Consider the following 27934-nt stretch of genomic DNA (forward strand, 5'->3'; position numbering starts at 1 on the left):
AGTAATCACAATAGGCTTTCAGACAAAAACCTAATAATGATCCTAACAAAAACAATAGTGTTTCACACAAGCTACGTAGTGTGAAACCCTCATTATATATGGCATATATCTCACATTTATTGTTTTTAGACCATCTCTTACGGCATTACGGACAGCAGAATTGTGACGTAAATCCTAATAATGAATAACTAAATAACTTACGGATAACTAACTTCACAGCTAATGACACTAGTGCCCCCTTGAATATCGTGTATAAGAGTTACCATGTATACACAACATTTTTGCAACATGTGGAATTATCAATATTGTTACACAATAGCATTGGAATATACATAATTTTCTTAATTTTTCGGTAAGCAAGTTACCTAAGGCTACACAAAATAAATGTCTTGACAGCTGAAACTGTAGGGGGGGAGGGCGGTTTATTTTTTTTTTTTTATCTCATTTCTGGCTAGAGGATGGTGCAAAATAAAATTTGCCTATTGTTGAAAATTGTTGGGGCGGGAGGGCAGCCTTGTATTTTTTTTTTTTTTTTAATAAGAAAGTCATTACTTGTCTACGGTTTTGCTTTCAGTTATATATTATTATATAAACCCAAAAATCAAGTCTACTCAAACACTGAACACTGACTGAAAGGAAAATAATTTTCCATATTTAATTCACGTAATGTAGCTTACTAATGGTAATAGTGACAACCATAATTGAAATTGGTTTAAAATAAAATTCCGTACGACTATTAATAGCCGTCCATAATAACGACAATATTTTAAAGAGTAAGCCTCTGTCAGCATGTGTATCATCATCATCACGGTAAACGACACTTCGATCTAAATCTAGTATCGCTGGTTTATAATCATTGACCTAATTCCAACCAATGTCACGTGTCATCGGGATATGACTGTTTCTCAGGTTATTCGGTGTGTTTCTCAGGATATTCGGTGTTCTATCTGGGGTTTATATCGAATGACTATTTAAATTTAACTAACAACTCGTCAGTAAAACCATCAAATGTGTAATCCAATTATTATTTTCCGGATTATCAAAACTACCGTTAAATGTGCTAATGACCCAGATTCTGACTAAGGTATGGTGACTATCATCGTATCGTATTCGTAGCCACAAGTTATAATAATTAACCTGTTCTACGATTCATTGTTTTATAAGTAGGATTTTTTTAAACATGGACCGACTGAAGCCGGCAATAATGAGCTGATTAAGATCGAATGATTGAAATACATTGCATTGTTGTCAATGACTTTCGGTGTTTAACACGATTCAAATTCTAGTTCACAAGGGGAGGTAATTAAAATCACGTGATACAAAAATGGAGGTTCTTTCGATATCAATAAAAAAGACCCGTAAATGAGCGTTTACATCTGAATCAGTTTAATACATTTGAATGGATATTCACGTATGGGGCATGTAGATACACGCGGCATATTTTTTTTATGACTTGCTTATCGATGTTCGGGCGGGCGTTACATATTTTTTTTTTTTCATCAAGACTAATAAATAGGCCGCACGCGCAACCAATTTTGCGTGCGGGCGGTGCCCGAGAAACAACTTATTTTATTTGTGTTGCCTAATCTCTTAGATTTTATTTCTACAATTCCCACAAGGCCGTAATACCGCTATAAAAATTATAATGCATTTTTCTCCCAACACGTACGTTGTTGAGGATTTATGCAATTTCTATGCTGTTTTTATTTAATATGACAGTTGGTTGGATTTCGAAGAGCAGTACTTCATATCAATTGCCCTTTTTTCGAAGATCATAATAATCTTGTTTACATCAAGGCATGACTGTAATAGCAGTAAATGGCTTTGTTATAGAAAATTCTTATGACATGTGGACAATATGTGATTAACTAAGAATGGACCGCTTTTATGGTTCTAAAACCAGATACTCATCATTAATTATCAACACAACACTCAGTATAATCTGTTGACGACTATGTATACAACACTATCAAACAAATCATGAGATGATGTGACTTCTATTCATGCGCATTCTGCACTCGCCGTACAATTTTATAGTTACATAGTGGAGGTCGATCGTAGCCATGTTAGAAAATTGAGTTTTGAAAAAAAGGCTATTTTCCGGCGTGCAAAATGACCAATGGGTCACATCTATAGTTGCGGTCATTTTCCAAAGCCCTCGATCCCGACCTGCATATACGGCCGACGTGGAACCCATGGTTGTAAATATTTCCATTATTGACAAAAGCAAAAATATGCGACAACCCTTGTTGACTGCTTGGACGACTTAGCTGCTGTGGGTGTATGTTTCATTGTCTAGGAACCTATCTTTATACTTTCATGTGCACTTATTATTCTGTCACCTCTGTCAGTTTGGACGTCTGTGCGTATTTCCAGGCTTTGCTTGAGTCTCTTTAATATATAATGGTATGGCTAAATATTATAGTAGCAAACCACCAAATAGCAATTGTCTTTTAGTATAGGCTATAAATTATGGTCATGTTGGTGGAAATTCAATGATTTGCATTTTTTATACGCCCACATTTTCATGTGGACGTATATTGTCGTCGCCCCTGTCCGTCCGTCCGTCCACAATTGTTTGTGAACAGTCTACAGGTCACAATTTTTATCCAATTTCAATGAAACTTGAAATATAGGTTTATCACCCTAAGATCTCGGTTCCTTTCGATATTGGCATCTATCGGACAGTAACTTCATGGATTATGGCCCCTGATTGTACGAAAAATCACGTTTTTGGCTTGTGAACACTGTAGAGGTCACAACTTTTAACCGATTTTGTTGAAACTTGAAATGTAAGTTTATAACACAAAGATCTCGGTTCCTTTCGATATTCGCGCATATCGGACCGTAACTTCATGAATTATGGCCCCTGATTGTACGCAAAAACGCGTTTTTTGGCTTGTGGACCCTATAGAGGTCATAATTTTTATCCGATTTAAAAAAACGTGTTAATATATCACCGTTACACCCTAAGAAAGGCTGAGTTCGAATTTCGTGAAAATCGGCCCAAAACTGACAGACAAAATGGCCGCCGTTGTTCTCAAATACCGTAAAAATATGGTATATCAAGGTTGTGGACCCTATAGAGATCACAATTTTTATCCGATTTTGTTGAAACTTGAAATGTAAGTTTATAACACAAAGATCTTGGTTCCGTTTGATATTCGCGCATATCGGACCGTAACTTCATAAATTATGGCCCCTGATTGTATGCAAAAACGCGTTTTTTGGCTTGTGCACCCTATAGAGGTCATAATTTTTATCCGATTTAAAAAAACATGTTAATATATCACCGTTACACCATAAGGACACCATAAGGAGTTCAAATTTTGTGAAAATCGGCCCAAAACTGACAGACAAAATGGCCGCGGTTCGTTATCAAATAGCGTAAAAATATGGTATATCAAGGTTGTGGACCCTATAGAGGTCACAATTTTTATCCGATTTTGTTGAAACTTGACATGTAAGTTTATAACCCAAAGATCTCGGTTCCTTTTGATATTCGCGCATATCGGACTGTAACTTCCTGAATTATGGCCCCCTGATTGTACGAAAAATCACGTTTTTAGCTTGTGGACCCTATAGAGGTCATAATTATTATCCGATTTAAAAAATCATATTATTATATCACTGTTACACCCTAAGGACGTCTGAGTGTGAATTTCGTGAAAATCGGCCCAAAACTGACAGACAAAATGTCCGCCTCTCGTTCTCAAATAGCGTAAAAATATGGTATATCAAGGTTGTGGACCCTATAGATGTCACAATTTTTATCCGATTTTGTTGAAACTTGAAATTTAAGTATAAAACTCAAAGATCTTGGTTCTTTTCGATATTTGCGCATATCGAATTGTAATTTCCTGAATTATGGCCCTTGATTGTAGGAAAAATCACTTTCGTTTTAGCTTGTTTTCTATCCATCTCTGGAAAATGTGGGCGTATCCTGCCTGGCAGCCGCTGGTATAATTGCGGTATTGACTGGTTTGTTATAAAAATTGGTGGTTTCTAATAATAACATGTAGAAATGGATACCTGCAATTTGTAAAGCTATTGTATCGTGTTTGTATTTCAGGTTGTAAGTTTATTACATACCACAGGTGATGAGAAGAATAGTATATATTTACGTGTATGTTATAATGTAATAAAAGAGATGTATTTACACAATCAACAAATTACCCACCAGTATATAATAAAACCTATAATACAACCATTACTTCACTGTTTAAATGGTAACTATGCAAACTTTCACCAGCTTTAACAACACAGTTTTTCATACAAAAACATTGGATAGTTTTAGTAGCTTAATATGTTAAGCAGATACACAATTACAAATGGATGTTTTATAGGAAGCATAAATTACAGGCACTTATAGTTTGTACATACTTGCACTCAGGCCTCTCTAGTGCAGGATTCTGATGTTACCTAACTGGGTATTTTATTTAATTTACTAATTTATGAAGGATGAAGAGAATTTTAACACAGTGTTTCAGGCCATGAGACGAAGAAGCCTATTGATTTTCAATGTATTGTGATAATAATGAGCACTTTGAAAAATCTTGTGGACACTCGTAATATGATAGAAATGAAATCATAATATCTGAAATATACTATTCAAAAAAAGTAGGGGATATTTGATTTTGGGGGCATAATACTAAAATATGCAAATGACTACGAAAAAAGTCACTATAGAACCTAACAGAAGAAACATTTCCAGTTACATGTGACGCCCAAACGCACCAATAGCTACCGCATGGAATGCAGGTGATGCTTGGGATCATCATGGGGGTCCAACCCAAGATTTGCACGACTCTGACTTTGAATGTTACAGTCATTGTGGCATTGAATTCCAGGGTGGAAACATCAGTTTAATTGTTTTAGTGACCAGAAAACAAATTTTGATATGCGTCGGCTTACCCAAAATGAAAGGTTACGTGCCCTTGGCATGCTACAGATCGGCACAACACAGGCGGTTGTGGCGCGGACGATGAATGTTTCTCAGTCTGTCATAAGCAGGCTATGGTCCAGATACCGTGATACACAATCTGTACAGGACAGACCACGCTCAGGTCGACCAAGGGCGACAACTCAAGCCCAGGATCGATTTATCCGTACCTTGGCCTTGAGAAATCGTGTCATCACAGCAAATCAGATCAGCGCTCGTCTTCAAACAGACACTGGTGTGAGAGTGAGTGGCCAGACGATTCGGAATCGACTGCATAGGGGTCACCTTCGCGCCCGACGTCCTCGCGTGATGCCTTGTTTGAGAGATCATCACATTCAGGCAAGACGTCGTTGGTGTAGGGATCGTCAACACTGGGATAATCGACGCTGGAGCAATGTGATGTTTTCAGATGAGTCAAGGTTCACTGTTGATTTTTTGGACAGACGTAGGAGGGTGTGGCGTCGTCGAAACGAGCGCTTCCAAGACGTTAACGTCATCAGACATGATCGATTTGGGGGTGGTTCTGTTATGGTGTGGGGAGGCATCACTGTTGCTGGAAGAACGGCTTTACATGTTGTTGCAGGGCGTGTTACAGGCCAGTACTACCGGGACAACATCTTGGCAGTCCATGTTGTGCCGTTCGCACGACGTCATGGCCGCCGTTTCATCTTCCAGGATGACAACGCAAGATGTCACAGGGCCAGGATCGTTACAGGTTACCTCCAACAACAGAACATCACCACATTACCTTGGCCAGCACTGAGTCCCGACCTCTCCCCCATCGAGCATGTCTGGGACATGCTTGGACAGAGGTTACGTCAACGTCAACAACGTCCTGCCAATGTCCAAGAACTTGCTGCTGCGTTGCAACAGGAATGGGACAATCTGGACCAAAATGACCTTAGACGTCTCATTAGGAGTATGCCACGTCGGATCAATGCTTGTTTGGCAAACAGAGGAGGATTTACCCGTTACTGACTTGGTTGTGATGCTGTGGTAACTTTGCTGTTTGACCCCGGGTATCATTTTACCCTTATAATGGTCAGTCTGTGCCTTACTTAGTCTAACGATCATTTGGAATAAAGCGATGAATGTGAACTTCATTTCATTTTGTCATTTGTTTCTTCGTCAGTTTCATTAGGTGACTTTAATAACACTTAAAAATCAAATATCCCCTACTTTTTTTGAATAGTATAGAATAGTTTGTGATGCCACAAGGGATTTCTATCTACACCACATGGGCTTGAATGACAACACAAGCTGACCAGAAATAAGACTACTTTTTATAATAACCACAATTGATATTGGCATGGCTCCCGTCAAAAGGCAAAACCTAGTAACTCACTTTTTTCTTATTTTGAGAAAACAAAGGAAAACGTAATGAATGAAAATTAAACGCCAGCTCATCCATTGATTTGACTATTGAGTTACTAGGTTTTGCTGTGGTATACTAGGCAAATGAAGGAAGTTGCTAGGTTTTGTCATGGGTGTAACTGCTTACAAAATCAAAAGATTGGAATATCTAGTACAACAACAGGAGGCACATACCCTAGTAACTACAAATTTGGTCCTAACTCAATTTTGATAAAATAAAAGTGAGTTACTAAGTTTTGCCTTTTGACAGGAGATGGATGGCAAGGATACAACATGTATCATGTCTGATTGATCTACGTGATCGATAACACATCATTCACAATCATATCAATCCTATAGTTTTGTAATAAGCACTGCGTGATATGCAATGATATTCTTTGCGAAATCGAGATCGTGGGAAGGTGCCACTGTAGATGGGAATTTCTATATGGAATCTTAAAAGACTCCATATATGGATACATTTTGCGTATATGTATGGGATATTTTGTTTTCAGTGAATGGAAAATAGTTTGTAATGGCAAATGTGTTGCCAGGTGTGACCACGTAGCATTGTCACATTTTTATGGTAGAGGACTAGGCAGTAGATAAGAATCAAAGCGTTTTGAAAGTTATAATGACTGTCCATTCGTTGTAGGGTTTTATGCCTTGGGTGATATCGCAGACAAATGACTGTCCGTTGTTATACTATTAGGATATGTGACATCTATGACTGAACTATATGCTGTCAGCTGACATCCAGGAGATTTAAATGACTGACAGTGGAGAAACCACAAGGTAATCACGTAGATTAAGTTTATAATCACTCTTATTGGATAGATACATAGTCCGACAAAGGAGTAGCAATGACGTCTGTTAAAGATTGGATTGATGAATTGTCTGACAAAGGATTAAGTCTGTCAATCAAGGCAGATTAAGTATTTAATCAAGGTAGGTGTATAGAAGGTATAACACAATAAATACGTTGATCACTTAATTACCTAATCAATCCAGCCTATTATCGACGATAATCGGGATGAGTAATATAGTATACCCAGTACAGCCAAATAACTTTGGAATTTGAATATTATTAACCCAATCTAATTAAAGTACAGATCTATATTTCATTCCGTTTTCTAATACCGGTACTTTCAATGGCCTACACTACATGACGATCTGACCAGTTGTACTGGGAGGTTGCGTCAGGTGTCATATGAGCGGCTTTTGACCCTATGATGCCAGACCCTATGACGTCAGACATTGTTTAATCAATCAGCGTTCCCGTTTCTAGTCTAGGGGTTTACCCACAGTTCCGTGCAGAGCATTCCAAGAACTCACCATAACTATAACAGACCATTTCTTTGGCTAATTCTTCGCATCAACTAGATCACCTATTTTGAACTATGAAAAATCGAATTCTAACTGCCAAGGTTCTGCTAGAGTCATATAACTTTGCAGTTTTACATAATATTCTTAGGAGTTCACCCAACAACCACTGGTCCACTTAACATGGTATAACCCAGTAACAATCCATTATAAAGCAATTCTCAAAAATAATAAAAATTCAATTGGCTACTTGTTCTTCATGATACTATTATTTATTATACAAAACAATTAGGTGGTGAATTTAGCAGTTCAATAGCCTTCTTCGAATAAACAATGAACTAACTTTCTCTAGCGGTGTTGAGTAATTTTAGTCTGTTAATTACAACACCTTTTAGGAAAGTAAACAGATGTAAACCCAACACTCATTATCTAATCTAGATGGACCATTTTAAACTATGCAACAACGGAAACCAAATAGTTTTAACAATTTGGCAACAATGGTTTGAAACTAAACATTAAATACAAAAACTCCTGCTAAAACAGCACAACTACATGATGCCTGAGCTGTAGTGATTCAGCCACTCGTGTCAACAAGATTTTTAAAGTGAACAAGGACAATAACTCATCTCATGACCTTAAACACAATGTATAAATTCAAAGTCAACTGGATGATAACTTTAGAGTGTCCACAAGATTTTTCAAAGTGATCAAGGGCCATAATTATCAGAAAACATTGAAAATGAATAGGCGTCTTCTCGTCACATGACCTTAAACACTGTGTTAAAATTCCCATCTTCCTTCATAAATTAGTAAATTAAATAAAATACCTAGTTGGGTGACATCATAATCCTGCAATAGAGAGGTTGAGTGCAAGTATGTAATTTATGCTTCCTATAATACATGCATTTAGAATTGTGTATCTGCTGGACATATTAAAGGGCCAATCCTGATAATTTTTTGGAGAATAAAACTGCTTAATTTTGTGTTAAAATCTTCTACCTAAGGGCCGAACAACTAACTCAATATTTGTGATACGTTTTCAAGCAACTTAAACCCGGTGTACCAATGCGGTGACTGGATAAAACCAGACTTTTATTGTATAAAAATAATGTGTAGGTGAAATTTACCTTTCGTTGTCAAGTACAGATCACCCAATGAAAACATTGACCCCAAATCTTAAAAGGGTTACATGTCCGGATAAGGAGTTTTGGCTTTGAGACGAGGTAAATGCACCATTCCTCTATATTTTGGCGCTTAAATTTCATACGTACTCAGACTTTTATTTTTGAGTCTCTATTCAAATCGGGATAGTCCCTTTAAGTGGGGCTTATGTCAACTTTGCAACTGGGAGCAATGCTTTCAACCAGTTGCAAGAGTGCTTATGTCGATGAAATCAGCAACCGAGGGCAACTGAATTGTGAGTGCTCGTGTCAACTGATAGTGACTGTTAAAGGGACAATGTCACTCTTGCTGTAACTACATAAAATGTCAACAAATTGTACTATTTTACTATATTCGAATTCATTGATGCTAAGATGCCACCTCACTATTGACAGCTTGCTTCTCGCTATGATAGATATGACTGACAGTTTTAGAAAGCATAAACTGCTATTATTCATCCCAAATGATGATTACATTTTTTACGGTAAGTTTATTAAATATATTATTTACTTAAACTCTCAAGGCTTCAAAATCGAGTACAGCATAGTGAATGATTGGAATTTTGATACCCGTTGTCGTTGTTGATCATACTGGTACTACTTTGCCTAAGTAAACTGATTATCACTGGCTTTGCCTGGTTACCTAATTAATGGATCAAACTAATTATCTTTAAAATTAGATGATTGTCTTCATTAGTAGCTTTGATGAGGCCTAATCTTGGCATGGCTTCACCAAGCTGCATTTTTTTTTTTTTATTATTGATTGATCATAGGAACTGATTATTTGAAGATACACACTCAGTCAGTAATATCAAGCTTTGCTAAATAAATCATTCATAAGATTTATTTTTGCAGTTGGGATGGATCAGAGAAAATTCTTGTGTGTAATTATTAATTTTAATTGCCGCTGTCCGGGCAAAATTTCCCTCATTGCACACTGTATGGCGTATGCCATTAGTCCAGTTCGGAGCAAAACAGTAGGACGTTAAACCCATTTCATTTCATTTTGGCTAGATTTTTATATGAATTCTGGAAAACCTTATTTATTTATTTACTTGCGTCTTGATTTTACAGGTATTTCGAACAAAGTCTATTTGAGGTCAGATTCATTACCCGATGTTGACAACCCCCACCACCTGCTTTAGTGACTATGCCAGAAGCTACTTATGCAACATAATGTTAAAAATGAACAGAACCATCTACATCAAGGACAATTAGATCTAGATGGAAATTGCAATTACATGTAACAACGTCATGAAACCACCCCTCCATCCACCCCCACCAAGACCAAAAAGAGGTAAAAGACAAAAAGAGAAAACTGGCACAAGGGAATGAGTTGAAAGACATCTTAAGGATCGAACAGAGGGACTCAAAAGTAAGAACAAACTTTCTTTAATAGTCGTAAAATATTTACATAGAAACAAAAACAGCAAAATTACAAAGAGCAAACTTTTAATAATAATAGAAATATTTACATAAATTTTTTTTTGTAATCTCACAATGGATTATTTTTTAGACACTTTCTTGTCTGTCTGTCACACTTTTTTGGGACACAATAACTCTCCTTCTAATTGAGCTAGAATGTTCAAACTTGGTGTAGGTGTTTATTAGGTCAATGCCTTGATGTTGTTCGAAGATGAACATTTTCTGCTTAGGGTAAGCAGAGATAAGCAATTTGATTGGTTGATGCTTTGGGACACTATAACTTTAGTTCTAATTAAGTGAGAGTAACGAAACCTGGTGTATAGTTTCATTACATCAATACCTTGACTAAGTTCGATAATGAGCATTTTCTGCTCAGGGTAAGCAGAGCGATAAGCAATTTCATTGACTGAAACTTTGGAACACAATAAATCTCCTTCTAATTGAGCTAGAACATTCAAACTTGGTGTAGGTGTTTATTAGGCCAATGCCTTGATGAGCATTTTCTGCTTAGGGTAAGCAGAGATAGGCAATTTGATTAGTTGATGCTTTGGGACACGATAACTTTAGTTCTAATTAAGTGAGAGTGATGTTTGGTGTATAGTTTTTTTCAATACCTTGACTAAGTTCCATAATGAGCATTTTCTGCTCAGGGTAAGCAAAGCGATAAGCAATTTGATTGGTCGAGACTTTGGAACACAATAACTCTCCTTCTAATAGAGCTAGAACGTTCACACTTAGCATAGGTGTTTATTAGGTGAATGCCTTGATGGAGTTCGAAGATGAAAATTTTCTGCTTAGGGTAAGCAGAGATAAGCAATTTAATTGGTTGATTCTTTAGTTAAAATTAAGTGAGAGTGTTGACACTTGGTGTATAGTTTTATCACATCAATAACTTGACTAATTTCGATAATGAACATTTTCTGCTCAGGGTAAGCAGAGCAATAAGCAATTTGATTGGTCGAGACTTTGGAACACAATAACTCTCCTTCTAATTGAGGTAGAATGTTCAAACTTATAACTCTCCTTCTAATTGAGGTAGAATGTTCAAACTTGTTTTAGGTGTTCATTAGGTGAATGCCTTGATGGAGTTTGATGATGAGATAAGCAATCTGATTAGTTGATGCTTTGTGGCACGATAACTGTAGTTTTAATTACCTCGACTAAGTAAAGTTCAATGATGAGAATGTTCTGCTTAGTCTAAGGAGCAATAAGGAATTTGATTGCCAAGACTTTGGAACATAACAACTCTACTTTTAATTGAGGTAGAATGTTTAAACTTGATGTAGATGTTCATTAGGTGAATGTCTTGACTGAGTTCATGCAATGATTAACACTTCGAGCTAAAGCTAAGCAATTTCATTGGTCGATGCTTTGGGACAAGATAACTTTGATTCTATCTGATAGAGTGTGATGAAACTTAGTGTATAGTTGATAAATAGTTTGATTGCTTGATACTTTTGAAAAAAATAAATGTGAGATTAATTAATATGGGTCATCTATTTATTTTGGGATTTCGGCGGGGAACATCAGCCTCACTGTTGGTTTGTTATATAAAAAAATAAGCTTATGTATTTACATAGAAATACAAAAATATATATATATGACCATATTATATATAATATTCACACAGTATATGATCTTGGGGTTAATTAGTTACAAATTGCTGAGACAATTTTCAAATTTCAGAAAATGCTAAATTAGCTAGAAGTAGATAGATGGAGACTTTTGTTGTCCTTTGCTGAAATAATGCCTTTAATTTTGTTTGATATTTCGGAAAAAGTAGCGAATCAACAGTTAAGCCAATAACCAAATCCAATTCCTGTGACAGATGTGGGGTTATGCCTTCAGATATTGAGAAGTTATTTTGTGGTAACTGACTAGAGAATAGTATTTGTTTACAACCATTAAGTGATTCTTTTCTGTCATAATATCCTTCGAAAGATTTCATTAACGAAGACTAATGTAATAGACATGGTTAGTGCAGACAGCAGTAGTTAAATCCCCTTCATTTCACTCTTTTTCAAATTACCTGGCTTACTTAAAATAGATTTTAAAAATAGTTAATTTAATTTTTACAGAAGTTGGAACAGTATTGTTTATAGCCAGGAGTTCTGGATCTTGCCAATGTGTACCGAACAACGTTAATTGCAGCAGATCACACATGGCTTATAGACAGTTTGTGATGTGACGCCTTGGTACAGGGAATAGAGTCGTAACATCCTCATGTTGTGTCCTGAAGATATGGAGATTGTTTCTGTACAGAAATGGACAGTGTTCTGGTTTTAATCCAAAAAGACTATTATGAAAAATAAATAATTTCTTACATTAAAATCTGATTCTCTTTATTGGCTATTTCTGAAGTTTGTTCAGACTCGGTTTCAGCGATGGTCCCAGCACCCAGAAATCTTTCAGGGGTCAGCCTCACCCAGTAGTCTTTTCCTTCATGCTTTGCCGTTATCCTCCAGTCTAGGGGGGGGGAGGGGGGCTTTAGGTTTAATGCCCGGTTCCACCTAGGGTAATATTGCAGACAAGTGTTTCCTAAGAAACTTGCCAGAGAAGTCACATGTAGGTAAGTCCAGTATGGGTAGGAGATGTGAGGTCAATAAGTAGTAGGCCTATTCAGTTTTGTTTCCGTAAACAAAGACACATTGCCTTTTGCAGGGTAGCGTTCAAGGTATAATTTCATTCAAAGGAGTTGCTCCGGGTACTAAAATAGGGTTCGTGTTGGGAAACCGTAATATGGAGAGCGTGCGCAGTCTGGTCCGCTTTGCCATCAGTACTGTGATCTGCCGAGGCTAAGGTTTGTAGAATTGACTGGCATCTATATTATATAGCAAGGATAATATGACGCCATAATGCTTGGCTTCTTTCATTGGTGCAAAAGCCCTCTAGAGGTCACAATTATTATCCGATTTAAAAAAACGTGTGAATATATCACCGTTACACCCTAATGATGGTTGAGTTCGAATTTCATGAAAGTCGGACCAAAACTAACGGACAAAATGGCCGCTCCTCATATAACGCAAATGGTGTAAATATGTGGTATAGCTTGTGGTCCCTTTAGAGGTCACAATTTTATCCGATTTAAAAACCAGCAGCTGCCAGGCAGGATACGCCCACATTTTGCAAGAGATGGATAAGAACAAGCTAAACAAAAAGCAATTTTTCGAACCATCAAGGGCCACAATTCAGGAAGTTACAATCCGATATGCGCGAATATCAACAGGAACCAAGATCATTTGGTTATAAAGATATATTTCAAGTTTCATCAAAATCGGATCAAAATTGTGACTTCTAGAGGGTCCATAACCTTGATATACCTTATATTTACACTATTTGAGTACGAGGGGTGGCCATTTTGGCCAGTAGTTTTGGTCCGATTTTCACGAATTTCGAACTCAACCATCATTAGGGTGTAACGGTGATACACTAAAACGTTTTTTTAAATCGTGATTTTTCGTACAATCAGGGGCCATAATTCGGGAAGTTATGATCCGATATGTGCAAATATCGAAAGCAACCAAGATCTTTGGGTTATAAACATGCATTTCAAGTTTCATCAAAATCGGATCAAAATTGTGACCTCTAGAGGGTCCACAACCTTGATATACCAGATGTTTACAATACTTGCGTAGGTGGGCGGCCGTTTTGTCTGGCAGTTTTCGTCCGATTTTCACTAAATTCGAACTCGTTCATCATTGCAGTGAAACGATGATATATTCGAACAGTTTTTTAAATCCGATAATAATTGTGACCTCTAGAGGGACCACAACCTTAAAATGCGATTTTTTGTACAATCAGGGGACATAATTCAGGAAGTTACGACCCGATATGCGCCAATATCGAGAGCAACCAAGATCTTTGGGTTATAGACATGCATTTCAAGTTTCATCAAAATCAGATCAAAATTGTGACCTCTACAGGATCCACAACCTTGATATACCATATTTTTACACTATTCGTGTACAAGCGGCGGCCATTTTGTCTGTCAATTTTGGTCTGATTTTCACAAAATTCGAACTCAACCTTCATTACGGTGATATAATCAAACGTTTTTTTCAATTGGATAATAATTGTAACCTCCAGAGGGACAACAGGCTAAACAAGGCGATTTTTCGTACAATCAGGGGCCATAATTCAGGAAGTTACGATCTGATATGCGCAAATATCGAAAGGAACCAAGATCTTTGGGTTATAAACATGCATTTCAAGTTTCATCGATATCGGTTTAAAATTGTGACCTCTAAGGGTCCACAAGCTAAAAACGTGATTTTTTGTACAATCAGATCAGGGGCCATAATCCATGAAGTGTCGTTCCGATACATGCCAATATCATAAGCAATCAATTCTTTTGGAGATAAACCTAAATTTCAAGTTTTGTCAATATCGGATAAGAAATGTGACCTTAAGAGTGTCCACAAACAATTGTGAAACTTCCAATCAGTAGAAACAGGAAACACAAACCAAATACAGACGGTTTGATGGGATCAATTTTGACTTAGTCAAAATGATGCATTTGATATTCAGATAAGTTGATATAAAATAATTAATAGAATACAGTATCAAAAAACCATCGTTTTATCCAACGTTTCGTCAGTAAAAATACTAACCATTGAATGTAAATCAGTTTATATACATTCATATTACATTATTATATGCGTTGCGACCCACTTTTGTCAGTCAAAAAAAAAAAAAAAAAAAAAAAAATTGTGGACGGATGGACAGGGGCGACGACAATATACGTCCACATGAAAATGTGGGCATATAAAAACATGTGAATATATCACCATTATACACTAAGATCTTGGTTCCTTTTGATAATCGCGCATATCCAAACGTAACTTCCTGGATTATAGCTACTAATTGTTTGAAAAATCGCATTTTTAGCTAGCGGATTCTCTAGAGGTCACAATTTTTTTTCCGATTTTAAAAAACGTTTGAAAAGGTTTAATTAGAATTTCGGGAAAATTGAAATGAAACTGCCCAACAAAATGGCTGCTCTTTGTATGCAAATTGTGTAAAAGTATGTAATACGAAGGTTGTGGACCCTCTAGAGGTCACAATTTTTATCTGATTTTGATGAAACTTAGAACATATCTTTATATCCCAAAGATCTCAGTCCCTTTGTATATAATTTCTTTTAGATCATAACTTTCTGGATTATTGCCCCTGATTTTACAAACCAGCGGCTGCCAGGCAGGATTAGCCAACATTTTGCAAGAGATGGATAGAGAACAAGCTAAACAAAAATCAATTTTTCGTACAATCAGGGGCCATAATTCAGGAAGTTACGATCCGATATGTGCAAATATCGAAAGGAACCAAGATCTTTGGGTTATAAACTTACATTTCAAGTTTCATCAAAATCAGAAGAAAATTGTCACCTCTAGAGGGTTCACAACCTTGATATACCATATTTTTACGCTATTTGAGTACGAGGGGCGGCCATTTTGTCTGTCAGTTTTGGTCCGATTTTCACGAAATTCAAACTCAACCATCCTTAGGGTGTAAAGGTGATATATTCAAAAGGCTTATAAAATCAGATAAAAACTATAACCTCTATAGTCTATAGGGTCCACAAGCTAAAAACGCGATTTACCGTACAACCAAGGGCCATAATTCAGGAAGTTACGGTCCGATATGTGCAATTATCGAAAGGAACCACGATCTTTGGGTTATAAACTTACATTTCAAGTGTCAACAAAATCGGATAAAAACTGTGACCTCTATAGGGTCCACAACCTTGATATAGCATATTTTTGCGATATTTGAAAACGAGGGGTGGCCATTTTGTCTGTCCGTTTTGGTCCGATTTTCAAAAAATTCGAACTGGACCATCCTTAGGGTGTAAAGGTGATATATTTAAACGGCTTTTGAAATCGGATCAAAATTATGACCTCTATAGGCTCCACAAGCTAAAAACGCGATCTTTCGTATAAAAATGTGTGAATATATCACCATTATACACTAAGATCTTGGTTCCTTTTGATAATCGCGCATATCCAAACGTAACTTCCTGGATTATAGCTACTAATTGTTTGAAAAATCGCATTTTCAGCTAGCGGATTCTCTAAAGGTCACAATTTTTTTTCCGATTTTAAAAACCGTTTGAAAAGGTTAAATTAGAATTTTGGGAAAATTGAAATGAAACTGCCCAACAAAATGGCTGCTCTTTGTATGCAAATTGTGTAAAAGTATGTAATACGAAGGTTGTGGACCCTCTAGAGGTCACAATTTTTATCTGATTTTGATGAAACTTAGAACATATCTTTATATCCCAAAGATCTCAGTCCCTTTGTATATAATTTCTTTTAGATTATAACTTTCTGGATTATTGCCCCTGATTTTACAAACCAGCGGCTGCCAGGAATTTTCACAAAATCCGAACTTGACCATCCTTAGGGTGTAAAGGTGATATATTTAAACGGCTTTTGAAATCGGATCAAAATTATGACCTCTATATGGTCCACAAGCTAAAAACGCGATCTTTCGTACAGTCAGGGGCCATAATTCAGGATGTTAAGATCTGATATGCGCGAATATCGAAAGGAACCGAGATCTTTGGGTTATAAACTTACATTTCAAGTTTCAACAAAATTGGATAAAAATTGTGACCTCTATAGGGTCCACAAGCTAAAAACGTGATTTTTATACGCCCACATTTTCATGTGGACGTATCTTGTCGTTGCCCCTGTCCGTCCACAATTGTTTGTGAACAGTCTACAGGTCACAATTTTTATCCAATTTCAATGAAACTTGAAATATAGGTTTATCACCCTAAATTCTTGGTTCCTTTCGATATTGGCATGTATCGGACTGTAACTTCATGGATTATGGCCCCTGATTGTACGAAAAATCACGTTTTTAGCTTGTGAACACTGTAGAGGTCACAATTTTTATCCGATTTGGTTTAAACTTGAAATGTATGCTTATAACCCATAGATCTCGGTTCCTTTCCATATTTGTGCATATCGGAACGTAACTTCCTGAATTATGGCCCCTGATTGTTCGAAAAATCGCATTTTTATTGTGTGGTCCCTATATAGAGGTCATAATTTTTATCCGATTTAAAAAAATGTATTATTATATCACCGTTACACCCTAAGGACGTCTGAGTGTGAATTTCGTGAAAATCGGCCCAAAACTGACAGACAAAATGGCTGCCCCTTGTTCTCAAATAGCGTAAAAATATGGTATATCAAGGTTGTGGACCCAATAGAGGTCACAATTTTTATCTGATTTTGTTGAAACTTGAAATGTAAGTTTATAACCCAAAGATCTCGGTTCCTTTTGATATTTGCGCACATCAAATTGTAATTTCCTGAATTATGGCCTTTGATTGTAGGAAAAATCACTTTCGTTATAGCTTGTTCTCTATCCATCTCTCGAAAATGTGAGTGTATCCTGCCTGGCAGCCGTTGGTTGGTTAAATCAGGGGCCATAATCCATGAAGTTTCGGTCCGATACATGCCAATATCGAACGCAACCGAGACCTTTTGGAGATAAACCGATATTTTAAGTTTCGTCAAAATTGGATAAGAATTGTGACCTGTAGAGTGTCCACAAACAAATTGTGGACGGATGTCCGGACGGACAGGGGCGACGACAATATACGTCCGCAAAAGTAAAAGTAACGCATACACGATGCAGTGAAAAACGGCTACGGACACTGCGCAAGTGTTTTCAACATTTAACGATTCTCAAAACATTAGTTTTATTATAGTTTATTGCCGTCGGCTAATTTCCACTGCTGTATAGTGTATTTATGATCTATTTTTATGATAATTTTTTTCGATATTTGAATTTTTTGGCGATATTCTATAAACCACTATATCGACGATTTTTGGCCACATGATATCGTAGTTGGGTCTGAAAATACCATATCGCGATAAATGACTATATCGAGAATATCGTACAGCCCTAGCCCCCGAATCCATTCACTTTTTTGGAATTGTCTGTCTGTGTTTTCCTGAGTATGATGTCTTGTCCGTGTATTTGTTTTTGTGTAAATTTTGTGTGGTGCAGTCCCCCTGCACATACTATTAAGTTTCATCAAAATCAGATCAAAATTTTGACCTCTAGAAAATGATTTTACATACAATCAGGGGCCATAATCCATGAAGTTACGGTCTGATAGTGATGCATGCCAATATCTAAAAGAACGGAGATCTTTGGGATATACACCTATATTTCAAGTTTCTTCAAAATCGGATAAAAATTGTGACTTGTAGAGTGACCACAAACAAATGTGGATGGACGCCTGGACAGGGGCGACGACAATATTACGTCCACATGACAATGTGGCCGTGTAAAAATAAATATGCAAAACCCTTGTCAACTGCTCAGACGACTTGGCTGCTGTGGGTGTATGTTTTCACTTAAGAAAAAAAATAACTACCTGTAAAATGATTTTTATTGTTACACACATTACAGAAAACCTTTATATATAAATATATGGTACACCATATCAAATTTATTAATGAAACTCCTTAAGCAGGTAAATGCTTTACAACATGTGCGGCTTCAATAACAGTTTGTGGTGCAGGACGTCTTATTCTGGGATCTACTACTGGAATATTTAATGTAACGTTAGTTTTGTTATTGACAATAAATAGTGGGTTAACTTGGCTCAAGATCTCATCGTTAACGGATATACCATCTAAATATTGTTTGAGTAGGGTTCTCAGCTGTTGATTCTCTTCAGACAAAGTTTGTTTTTCTTTGTCTAATGCGAGCTTATCTAATAAAACTTTGTTGAAACGCTTCCAGAAGTTATCTAGGGAAGAGTATTCGTGCATAACTGTAGCCAGCTTTTCAGACGGTGGTTCCAGTATGGCTCCCTGTACATCTTCCTCTTCTTCCTTGGTTAATGATGATGCATAGAATGGTAAAACCTTCTCCTCCTCGGTTTCAAGTTTTCTACACATCTCAGATAATCGTAAAATCTGTTCACCTTTTTCACTCTGTCGTTTTAATTCTTTAATTGCTGCATTACTTTCTAGTGTAAGTTTTGTCAGCTTTTCTCTCTCTGCATCTCGTAGCTTGTTCATTTGGGCCTTTAGATCTTGAAAGTGAGACAGCATCTTTTCTCTTTCGTCTTTTAACTGTCGATTCTTCTCATCACATTCCTTGGCATTGCCAGACATCTTACTTTTCAGTGCAGCAATTTGGTCAGATATTCTTTGCAGCTTTCTCATCTGTTGTTCTATTTCCTTGGCACTATTTTCATCTCTTTTCTTCAGTCCCTCAAATGCTGTTTTACGTTCTTCTGTAGTTTCGTTGTAGTTTTGTAAAGCGGTTCTAAATTGCTGCCACAAATCATCAACTTTAGTTTCAAGTTGTACTCTTAATGCATGTTTTTCTTCTAAATTTTTATTTTTGATTTCATCTCTCATACTCTGGAAATCAGCTTTAGCATCATTCTCTCGCTCTTGGTAATTTTGTTCCATAGCAAATAAAATGTCTGCCACATCATTCATCTCCTGATTGTGTTGTTCTATTAACATGGCCCTCTCTGTATCAAACTCTTCCTTAATGATTTCTAACTCATCAGTGTACTGGTCTTCATATTTACTGAGGAGTTGTTGCTGGAGTGCTATAAGGTTATCAATATTTTGAATATGACTACGTAAAGCCATAGAATATTGTTCTTCAGCTTCCATCAAGTCTTTAGCAAGAGATTTAATCACAGCATCTTTTCTATCTACAACACGTTCAAATGTTTGACTCAATATTTCAATATCTTTCTTCAATTCTTTCGACTTAGACTCTCTCATTATGTTTCTCCATTGATGATTCAGTTTACTCATGTTAAACCTGGTAGCTTGTTCTTCTTTTGTTAATTTATCTTTTAAAAACTGGGTTAACATGTCTTCTTTCTTTTTCCTCATCTCTTCTTCTTCTAGGCGCTTTCTCTCTTCATAGGCCATTCTCTCCTCCTCTGTCATCTTTGACAGCTTTCCTGACTTCTTCTTTTTCTTGGCTGGCATTTTGATTGGATCTTATTTTACTGAAAAATAAAACAAATTGATATAGATTTGTGTAGCACTGACATCTTATAGCTTCAAATATATTTAAAGTTACAATTTCATATTTTCTAAGAAAGTCAAAACATAATTATTTCTACATATCTTTTGCTCAATAGGTTGTCAACTCACTATTATACGATCATGGGTTATCTTTCTCACACTTAAAAATCTTCACACCGGAAAAATTGTGACCTCTATAGGGTCCACAACCTTGATATACCATATATTTACGCCATTTGAGAACGAGGGGCGGCCATTTTGTCTGTCAATTTTGGGCCGATTTTCACGAAATTCGAACTCCGCGTCCTTAGGGTGTAATGGTGATATAATAATACGGTTTTTTAAATCGGATAAAAATTATGACCTCTATAGGGTCCACAAGCTAAAAACGCGATTTTTCGTACAATCAGGGGCCATAATTCAGGAAGTTACGGTTCGATATGAACGAATATCGAAAGGAACCGAGATCTTTGGGTTATAAACTTACATTTCAAGTTTCAACAAAATCGGATAGAAATTGTGACATCTACAGTGTTCACAAGCTAAAAACGTTATTTTTTGTACAATCAGGGGCCATAATCCATGAAGTTACAGTCCGATACATGCCAATATTGACAGGAACCAAGATTTTAGGGTGATAAACCTATATTTCAAGTTTCATTGAAATCGGATAAAAATTGTGACCTGTAGACTGTTCACAAACAATTGTGGACGGACGTCTGGACAGGGGCGACGACAATATACGTCCACATGAAAATGTGGGCGTATAAAAATATGAGATTGTAACTTTAACTCTGGCTCTGTTTTAAGGGGGGAAATAAGTCTATGGATTCAACAGTTGATCATGACTATCCTTACTTTAACTCTTTGGAACAAAATTTTGTTAAAATCACTCAAATGTGCTAGCTCTAGATGGATATCAATAACACTATAGTATAAAACAATGTCTAAATCATTACAGTAGTTAAATTAAATTGGGCACGAGGCAGACAGCTACCAAGACTGTCACATAATTTGGCTGTAATGTTATAGTTTGAAATGTGAGTCATCTCAATTTTTCCAAATAGTAACAGGTTCTTAGATTGCTTGAACATACTAATTTATAGGCCTACCTATAAACTAGGTGGTAAGCTTATTGCAGTGGGTTCACTTTGCCAAATTGTCAAAACGGCCATTTGTGTCTTTTTCATTGAGATTAAAGACTGTTAAAAATTAAGAAATGTATGTCTTAATTTGCTGGAATGAAATAAAATTTATTTTTTAATACTTATATGAGCCTAATTATTACTTTACTTACAATTTTATTTTTAAAAAAATCTGATTTGATTCCCCTCTAACTTGAATAATGGATAAAATAAAACAATGACACTTCTTATGACTAAAAAATGTACGGTCACCAGATAGTTATTGCAAAAACATTTGTGCTGCACTCACTAATCGACATAACTGTTGTCTTGTGGTGTCGTTTTTCTGGGTCAGAAGTTCCTTTTCAAGTACCGGTATATAAAATCTGTCACGGTTCAGACAGTAAGTATATATATGATTATTAATTGTTTTCTTTTGTTTGAGTTTAAAGGCTCTTGTTGGAACTGAATAATATGTCCCAATCTTTATTCTGGTCAACAAATTGTACTATTTTAGAATATTTCAATTAATTGATGATACAAATTTCATCTTAACTCACCTTTTCAAAAATTTTGAAAAATTCAACATAATGGTTTGAAACGTCTAACGTAAACCTTTTCAAATGAAACTTCGATTTAAAAATATTTTCGAACCCTCTAGACAAGTAAAATAGGATGTAATGGATAATTTACACAACAGGTAGGACACTTAAACATCTAGTACTTAGATAGAGATATTATTTATTTTCTGGAGCTTTCAAGCCAGCAAGAGTGTTATTGTCCCTTTAATCTGGTCTGCAGTAGGAAGTCATAGCCATAGGTAAGGTTAGTGGGCCTATTAATCGTGATCATACTGCGTGTTAGAAATGGTTCCACTACTGATGTCTTCCGCCTTACTCCAGCCACAGTAGTGGCTCGTCCTACAGAGTTCCTTTGCGCAAGTTTTTTAGTCAAATGACTACAAAAAGGTTACTGGCCTATAGCTCCCTTAATTTACACATAAACTGACCCAAAACAGTACTGCACATAGCTTAACATATAATAAATCAATTCCCATTGAAATAAATGTGAAGCCTTACCGCATAATTATATGATTTGATGAAACCGAACTGCTACGCGAAATTTCAACTGTACAGTGTCATGGCGGCTTGCGTAATACGTCATTACAAGAAACATCGCTATGCAAATGTAGAACGCATAACCACAAAGAAAAACTGTTCGGTAACTATTTCAGTGGTCCAGTCTTCACTATTTGTCATATAGAATTACTTATTCCAATACAAATACAAACTGTAATGATATGTGTTGACAATTGTGCGTTTCAACCTATTTGAACTTGCGTAAGGAGTCTTAGACTGTATCAATTGTAACGTTAAACACACAGTTTAACAAGTAGCCTATAGTAACTGTGCGTAGCCAAACTATTATTAATTAAAACTGCCTCTCTGCTCTAGGCCTAGCCTATGCTATTCATTCGGTATTCCTCTGCCTAATAATTAGGCCTATAATAGAAATAAGTCCCTCCTTTTCGATTGGAAAGGAGTATGGTAGACGTCTACTTTGTACCGGTATATGAGTTGTGAATAATTAATTCGAAAAAAATATACTATACCTATTTGTTGAGTCTTGACGAAGAAATGAACGCAAACATAAGGATTTAAAATTGTTATGGAAAATTATCGAAATTGCACCGGAAGTAAATATTGTGTCCATTGGTTACCTGGCATGCGAGAACAACCAGTATGTAAAAACAATAAGGTAGACTAGTCTCCCTTGGATGATAAATGTTGTTCGGTTCAAACTTAAAGAGATTGAACTACACGAAGGCATTAAACTGATTACCAATAACTTTTTCTAGAATGATTGGCAGATACAAAAAATTATATTGAATGAAGGAATATATATTCCCAAATGTTGTGGGGAATTACATCGCGTCTTATTATAATGACCCGTAATTTAACTGTAGCTTAAGCCCACACGTACGACGTAGTTCGGGATATTGCTTGGCCATTCATTGTAGATTATTTCAGCTCTGAATTCGTAGGTCTCATTACACTCGCCCTGTATGCACGTTCAGGAACCGTCCTATTGAATCCTTGGCGAAACTAAAATCGCAATTTCGGCCCCATCAAAAATTCATTCACAAGATACACTATTACAAAGAAATATCAAATTTACTTGTTGGGAAGGACGATCATAAATATCTTGAGTTTGAGGAATTGCAAATTCCATTCCTTGAGCATTCATATAAAGTTATTTTTACAAAGGAAGAATGGTCAAGAATATGTTTATTTGAGCACCATTTTGCGCAAAGCTTGTCATTGAGTCTGTAGGTGATAGTATTAAAAGGCGTTGGGACTATCTCAAATCACTAAAAGAAGCCAAAAACTTAAGCAAATCTGTTGTAAATAGTGCCTAACTATTCAATTGAGACGTCAAAGGATAACATCAAATACTGTTAGTGAAGAAATACAATTATCAACAATTAACAAACATCATCCTGCTATTTTAGAATCGCAAATTTTCAACGCAGTCACAACAATATTTCCTGTTGAAATACAATCAATTACGTGCGTAAAATGTGTGTCCTGATATCCAGGATTGTTTTAGATACAGTTGACATTATTGTCGGCTGTACTAGAAACTGCGAAGCACCAACCGACAAATTAACAAAACAGATGATATTAAACATTTGCAACAAATATCATTCGTTGAACTGTCATCATATTATGTTCATTGATTCCAATTCGCTAACACCATACCTGCAAAAAAATGGTCAAATTGCAAGATTCAGTCTTTATGACGACATCCGGTTAAAGAAATTAAGTACACATATATTGTTTTTATGTAACGTTTTACAAGAAAATGTAGTTGCAGACAATATTAGTGTCGACGGATTAATTGAAAGATGCCAGTCATGCTTTGACGTATCACTGCCTAAGCCTTTGTCTGTCACAAATTTCGACATTCTCCGGGAATTTCATTTGGATGTACCATTGGAAATGCAACTTATTCTTGAAATGTTCATTAACAAAAATACTCTTTACCACAAGAACTTATCTGAAAATTTCTTAAATAGAAAATATGAACGATTGTACTCTGTATATGAAATTCTACTGAATACATTTAACAAAAAGTTTATTGAAATTTTGCAACAGAGAATAGCAGACAAACTTTTAATGAACTATCACAGCATAAGTATGCTATTCAAAATCACAAGTAAATATGGATTTACAGCATCACTGACATTTGCTGAAAACAACCTTATATCAAAGTCGACAGATGACCCGCTCTACTACCAGACCTATATCAAGGAGTACCCTATTACATATGATACTCTTGTTGGTAATGTGACTCAAATGGTTAGCCTTAGGCAGTGTCACTTGATTTTGATGTTGGACAATCTCGTATGTCTGAAGTATCACAGTGATCCCGATCCTGAAGAACATCGCTCAAAACAACTGTGCATGCTACCAATAACACTTCAAGGGTTGCCAAAAGACTCAAAAGCAACAGAAAACTGGCATGATGTGAATATCTGTGATGGATCACAACATTGCTAATGTAAAAAGCAACATGTTTTGAGCAAAGAGGAGGTTTTTGATACCATTTTGAATCTTTCACATTTAGAGGAAAGAAGTTTGGAAATATTTGATAACATATGCAGATGGGGAAATATTTAATAGCCTTTGGAGAATGTTACAAGGTAAGACTATTAATGTGCATTAACATCAACAATCTGACAAATTTGAAAAAAAAACCCCAAATGTTCCTTTAGCTATAAATAATGGATATTTACCCTTACTTTAGAAAAGGATACCATTATATACAACGGTTTAGGGCCAAGGCACATGAAACGATTTTGCTTAACTTAAAGCAGCTAAGTCTCTAACTCAATATCATCCAAAATCTTCGACATTGAAAACACGAATTATTTGTTAATTTAAATTAACATTGATGTTGTGATCTTACCGGGAAAAGATGAGCTTCTGATATCCAATATTTTAAAGACAAAATAAACATTTTACCATTAGTACACGAATCGTGTACCATAATGCGTTTCAGGCCCATTCTAACAAGGGACTCGAAGAACGAGGCTAGACATTCAACAAGTCATGTCAAACGGTGACGGCATATTCATAGTAATAGTATGCGCAATAAATACTATGTAGACTAGAATAACCAGACGCTAGAGATTTTCATTCGATTGAGACTTCTGACATATTTCGCCGAACGTAACTGATTTAAAATAAGAGTAAAAATGTAAACGATTGAATGTAAATCAGTTTATATACATTCCTATTACATTATTATATGCGTTACGACCCATTTGTGTCAATTTCTAGGTTCAAAATATTAGCGATTTAGCTCCTTTAAGGGCTACATTCAAGAATATTTTTGTATTTTAAGAAAAGGCAGAGTTACAAATTTGGGTCATTTATAAGTTGGGTAACAAGAGAATTATTATTATTATTACAGCATATTTATAGTGCACCCTTTCATATAACATGTTCAGGGGCACTTTGCAAAGTGACAATGTAATCATAAATAAACAACAAGATTATGGACATGTTAACAATTATATACAGAGTCAGTTAAAAGCCTGATTAAATAAATCTGTTTTAAGTTGTTTTTTTAAAAGAATATAGAGATGTACAACATCTTAAACTAAATGGTAGATTATTCCATAAAACAGGTGCTTGATAACTAAAAGAGCGCTGACCATAAAAGACTGGTTGAACAGTTTTGGGCCTTAAAAGTAGTTTATCTGATGTACGTAATGTTCGGCCAGGTGTATAAAGTTCTAAAAGATCCGAGAGATAAACAGGAGCTAAATTAAGTAAGTAATAAAATCTTCAAATCAATTCGATATTTAACAGGTAACCAGTGTAAATTATATAAAACAGGAGTTATGTGGTCACATTTCTTAGTTAAGGTAACAAGTCTAGCTGCAGTATTCTCTACTTTTGGTAATTTATCTATCAGCTTAAAAGGTAAACCAACTAAAAGTGAATTAAAGTTATCTAATCGAGAAGTGACCAGAGAATTAACAAGTGACTTAGTGGCCTCTACAGTTACAAATTTTACTTTCAAAATTTCTTTTTTCTTGACAGATGATAATGACAATCCTATTAGTTTATCCTATAGCTAGCATAAAATATTTTACACATTTTCAGATAATACTTGTACATTTCCAAAGACTTCATGGCTAAACAAGTTCTTCAAGAAGCCATTGTATTCAACCAAGAGATGGTGCCAAACTCTACATCATTGAAACCTGTTGAAGAACTGAAGTCACCAGACGATTCATCCCCTATTCCTTTCATCCAGGTAACATTTCACCATTACCTATCTTATTTCAAAATGATGAATGTGTTGAGGCGATGTTGAAGTCAGTTCGATTCTATACATAGTCCCACTCAAAATATTTCACACTGCAAAGATTTAAAATCTAGTTTGTCATAATATCTTGTCTAAAAATCATTATTTTTGTGTTTCAGATATCTCCAGATGATTTTTCCTCGAATTATCCATTGTACACAAATGGCGATGACTTGAACGAAATTGTTCATGATACCTGTAACATTTTAGTTGGCTCTATGGACCTTGGGGTTACCCTCGACGATTCCCTTTTGGAAACATCTATGGAACAACTGACGATTCAAGAAACTGAACATGAGCAACAATCTATAATTTCAATGTTTGGTTTTGAAAAATTTACAACACCTCCATTACATGTATTTACAAGGCATTCACCTCCAGCAAGTGGAAGAGATAACGATATCAATAAGCTAAGAGAAATCTTAGATGATATTCTTGTAAAAGCTGGAATGGATAAAAACATTGAAAGCGAGTCAGTTTCATTCAATAGAATTCTCTTTGACCCAGACAATAAAATTGGTATTAATTTGCTGTCCCTTATTGAGGAAAATAAAAAATATGAGAAATTTTTGCCCGAGTTTCCACTCCTTCATCTCAGAAAATACAATGTCAATACTTTGTTTAGTGCATATCGCTACGCGGGATTGGTAGAATTATAGATGGTCATGCATGACGAAACAACTACAGAATGGTCAAAGTCAATAACTGCTGAACACATTGCTACTGCTACACGGCATATTAGAAGGCTCTCCTAATCTCTTCAGTTTGCTTTTACCCTTAAATTTGTTCAATACCTACCAAGCACGGATGCGCAGTTATTTGTTGAGAATAAACTAAATCAAACGCCTCTTGAGATAGCCCAGAAATGGAATGATAAGTTTTGTGAATTTATGGTTACAATGAGAAAAGTTTTGTGAATTTATGGTTACAATGAGAAAAATAAATGCTACTTTTACTCTCCATTATGATATGATGATACATTGTAATGAAGTTGTAGCTGTGAAACTAGCAGAGAGCGTCTTGGTGGTGAGAATGGCTACAGTCTGTTATTGCCATTGGGAGCGGGAAAGTCATCTTTGTGGTTTTCATTCTTAAATGGAGCTAGTTCTTATGCACCCTATCGTACTCGCCTATTGACAGAGCATTATACAGCTGGGATCTTTCACCAGAATTTGAAAAAATGTCTCGATTGACTTT

The 27934-nt window shown here is 35.9% G+C and overlaps 3 protein-coding genes across 6 annotated transcripts in view; 2 read left to right on the forward strand and 1 right to left on the reverse strand.

Annotated features, from left to right (window-relative positions):
- Positions 1–27934, forward strand: part of LOC126816897 (transport and Golgi organization protein 6 homolog) — a 146182-nt gene that overhangs the window by 22060 nt on the left and 96188 nt on the right. For 2 of the 3 annotated variants that reach the window (XM_050543700.2, XM_050543702.2), the window contains exon 6: positions 4073–4229. In XM_050543700.2, coding sequence (XP_050399657.1) covers positions 4073–4229 — 157 coding nt within the window. Of the gene's footprint in view, positions 1–4072; positions 4230–9852; positions 10154–12281; positions 12596–27934 lie in introns of those variants that run through there. The other variant, XM_050543703.2, reaches the window with a different exon arrangement.
- LOC126816901 (dynein regulatory complex subunit 2) lies at positions 18599–23087 on the reverse strand. 2 transcript variants are annotated; one of them, XM_050543710.1, is made up of 2 exons: positions 22968–23087; positions 18599–20212 (listed from the first exon to the last, which is right to left on the reverse strand). In XM_050543710.1, the coding sequence occupies exon 2, from the start codon at positions 20190–20192 to the stop codon at positions 18693–18695; it is 1500 nt and encodes a 499-aa protein (XP_050399667.1). In that variant the 5' UTR covers positions 20193–20212; positions 22968–23087; the 3' UTR covers positions 18599–18692. The 2 variants fall into 2 exon arrangements, with proteins under 2 accessions (XP_050399667.1, XP_055955724.1); XM_056099749.1 differs by lacking the exon at positions 22968–23087 and adding an exon at positions 21344–21461.
- On the forward strand, positions 23116–27885 carry LOC126816909 (uncharacterized). Its single transcript, XM_050543722.2, has 4 exons — positions 23116–25061; positions 26052–26195; positions 26533–26686; positions 26857–27885. Exon 1 carries the CDS (start codon positions 23935–23937, stop codon positions 24916–24918), a length of 984 nt encoding a protein of 327 aa, XP_050399679.1. The 5' UTR covers positions 23116–23934; the 3' UTR covers positions 24919–25061; positions 26052–26195; positions 26533–26686; positions 26857–27885.

Source organism: Patella vulgata, chromosome 3 (assembly GCF_932274485.2).
Source record: "Patella vulgata chromosome 3, xgPatVulg1.2, whole genome shotgun sequence".
Lineage (NCBI taxonomy): Eukaryota > Metazoa > Mollusca > Gastropoda > Patellidae > Patella > Patella vulgata.

Excerpts from the sequence above, each read along its gene's own strand:
- LOC126816901 (XM_050543710.1), bottom strand. The coding sequence starts at position 20,192 with ATGCCAGCCAAGAAAAAGAAGAAGTCAGGAAAGCTGTCAAAGATGACA.
- LOC126816909 (XM_050543722.2), top strand. The coding sequence starts at position 23,935 with ATGTGTGTCCTGATATCCAGGATTGTTTTAGATACAGTTGACATTATT.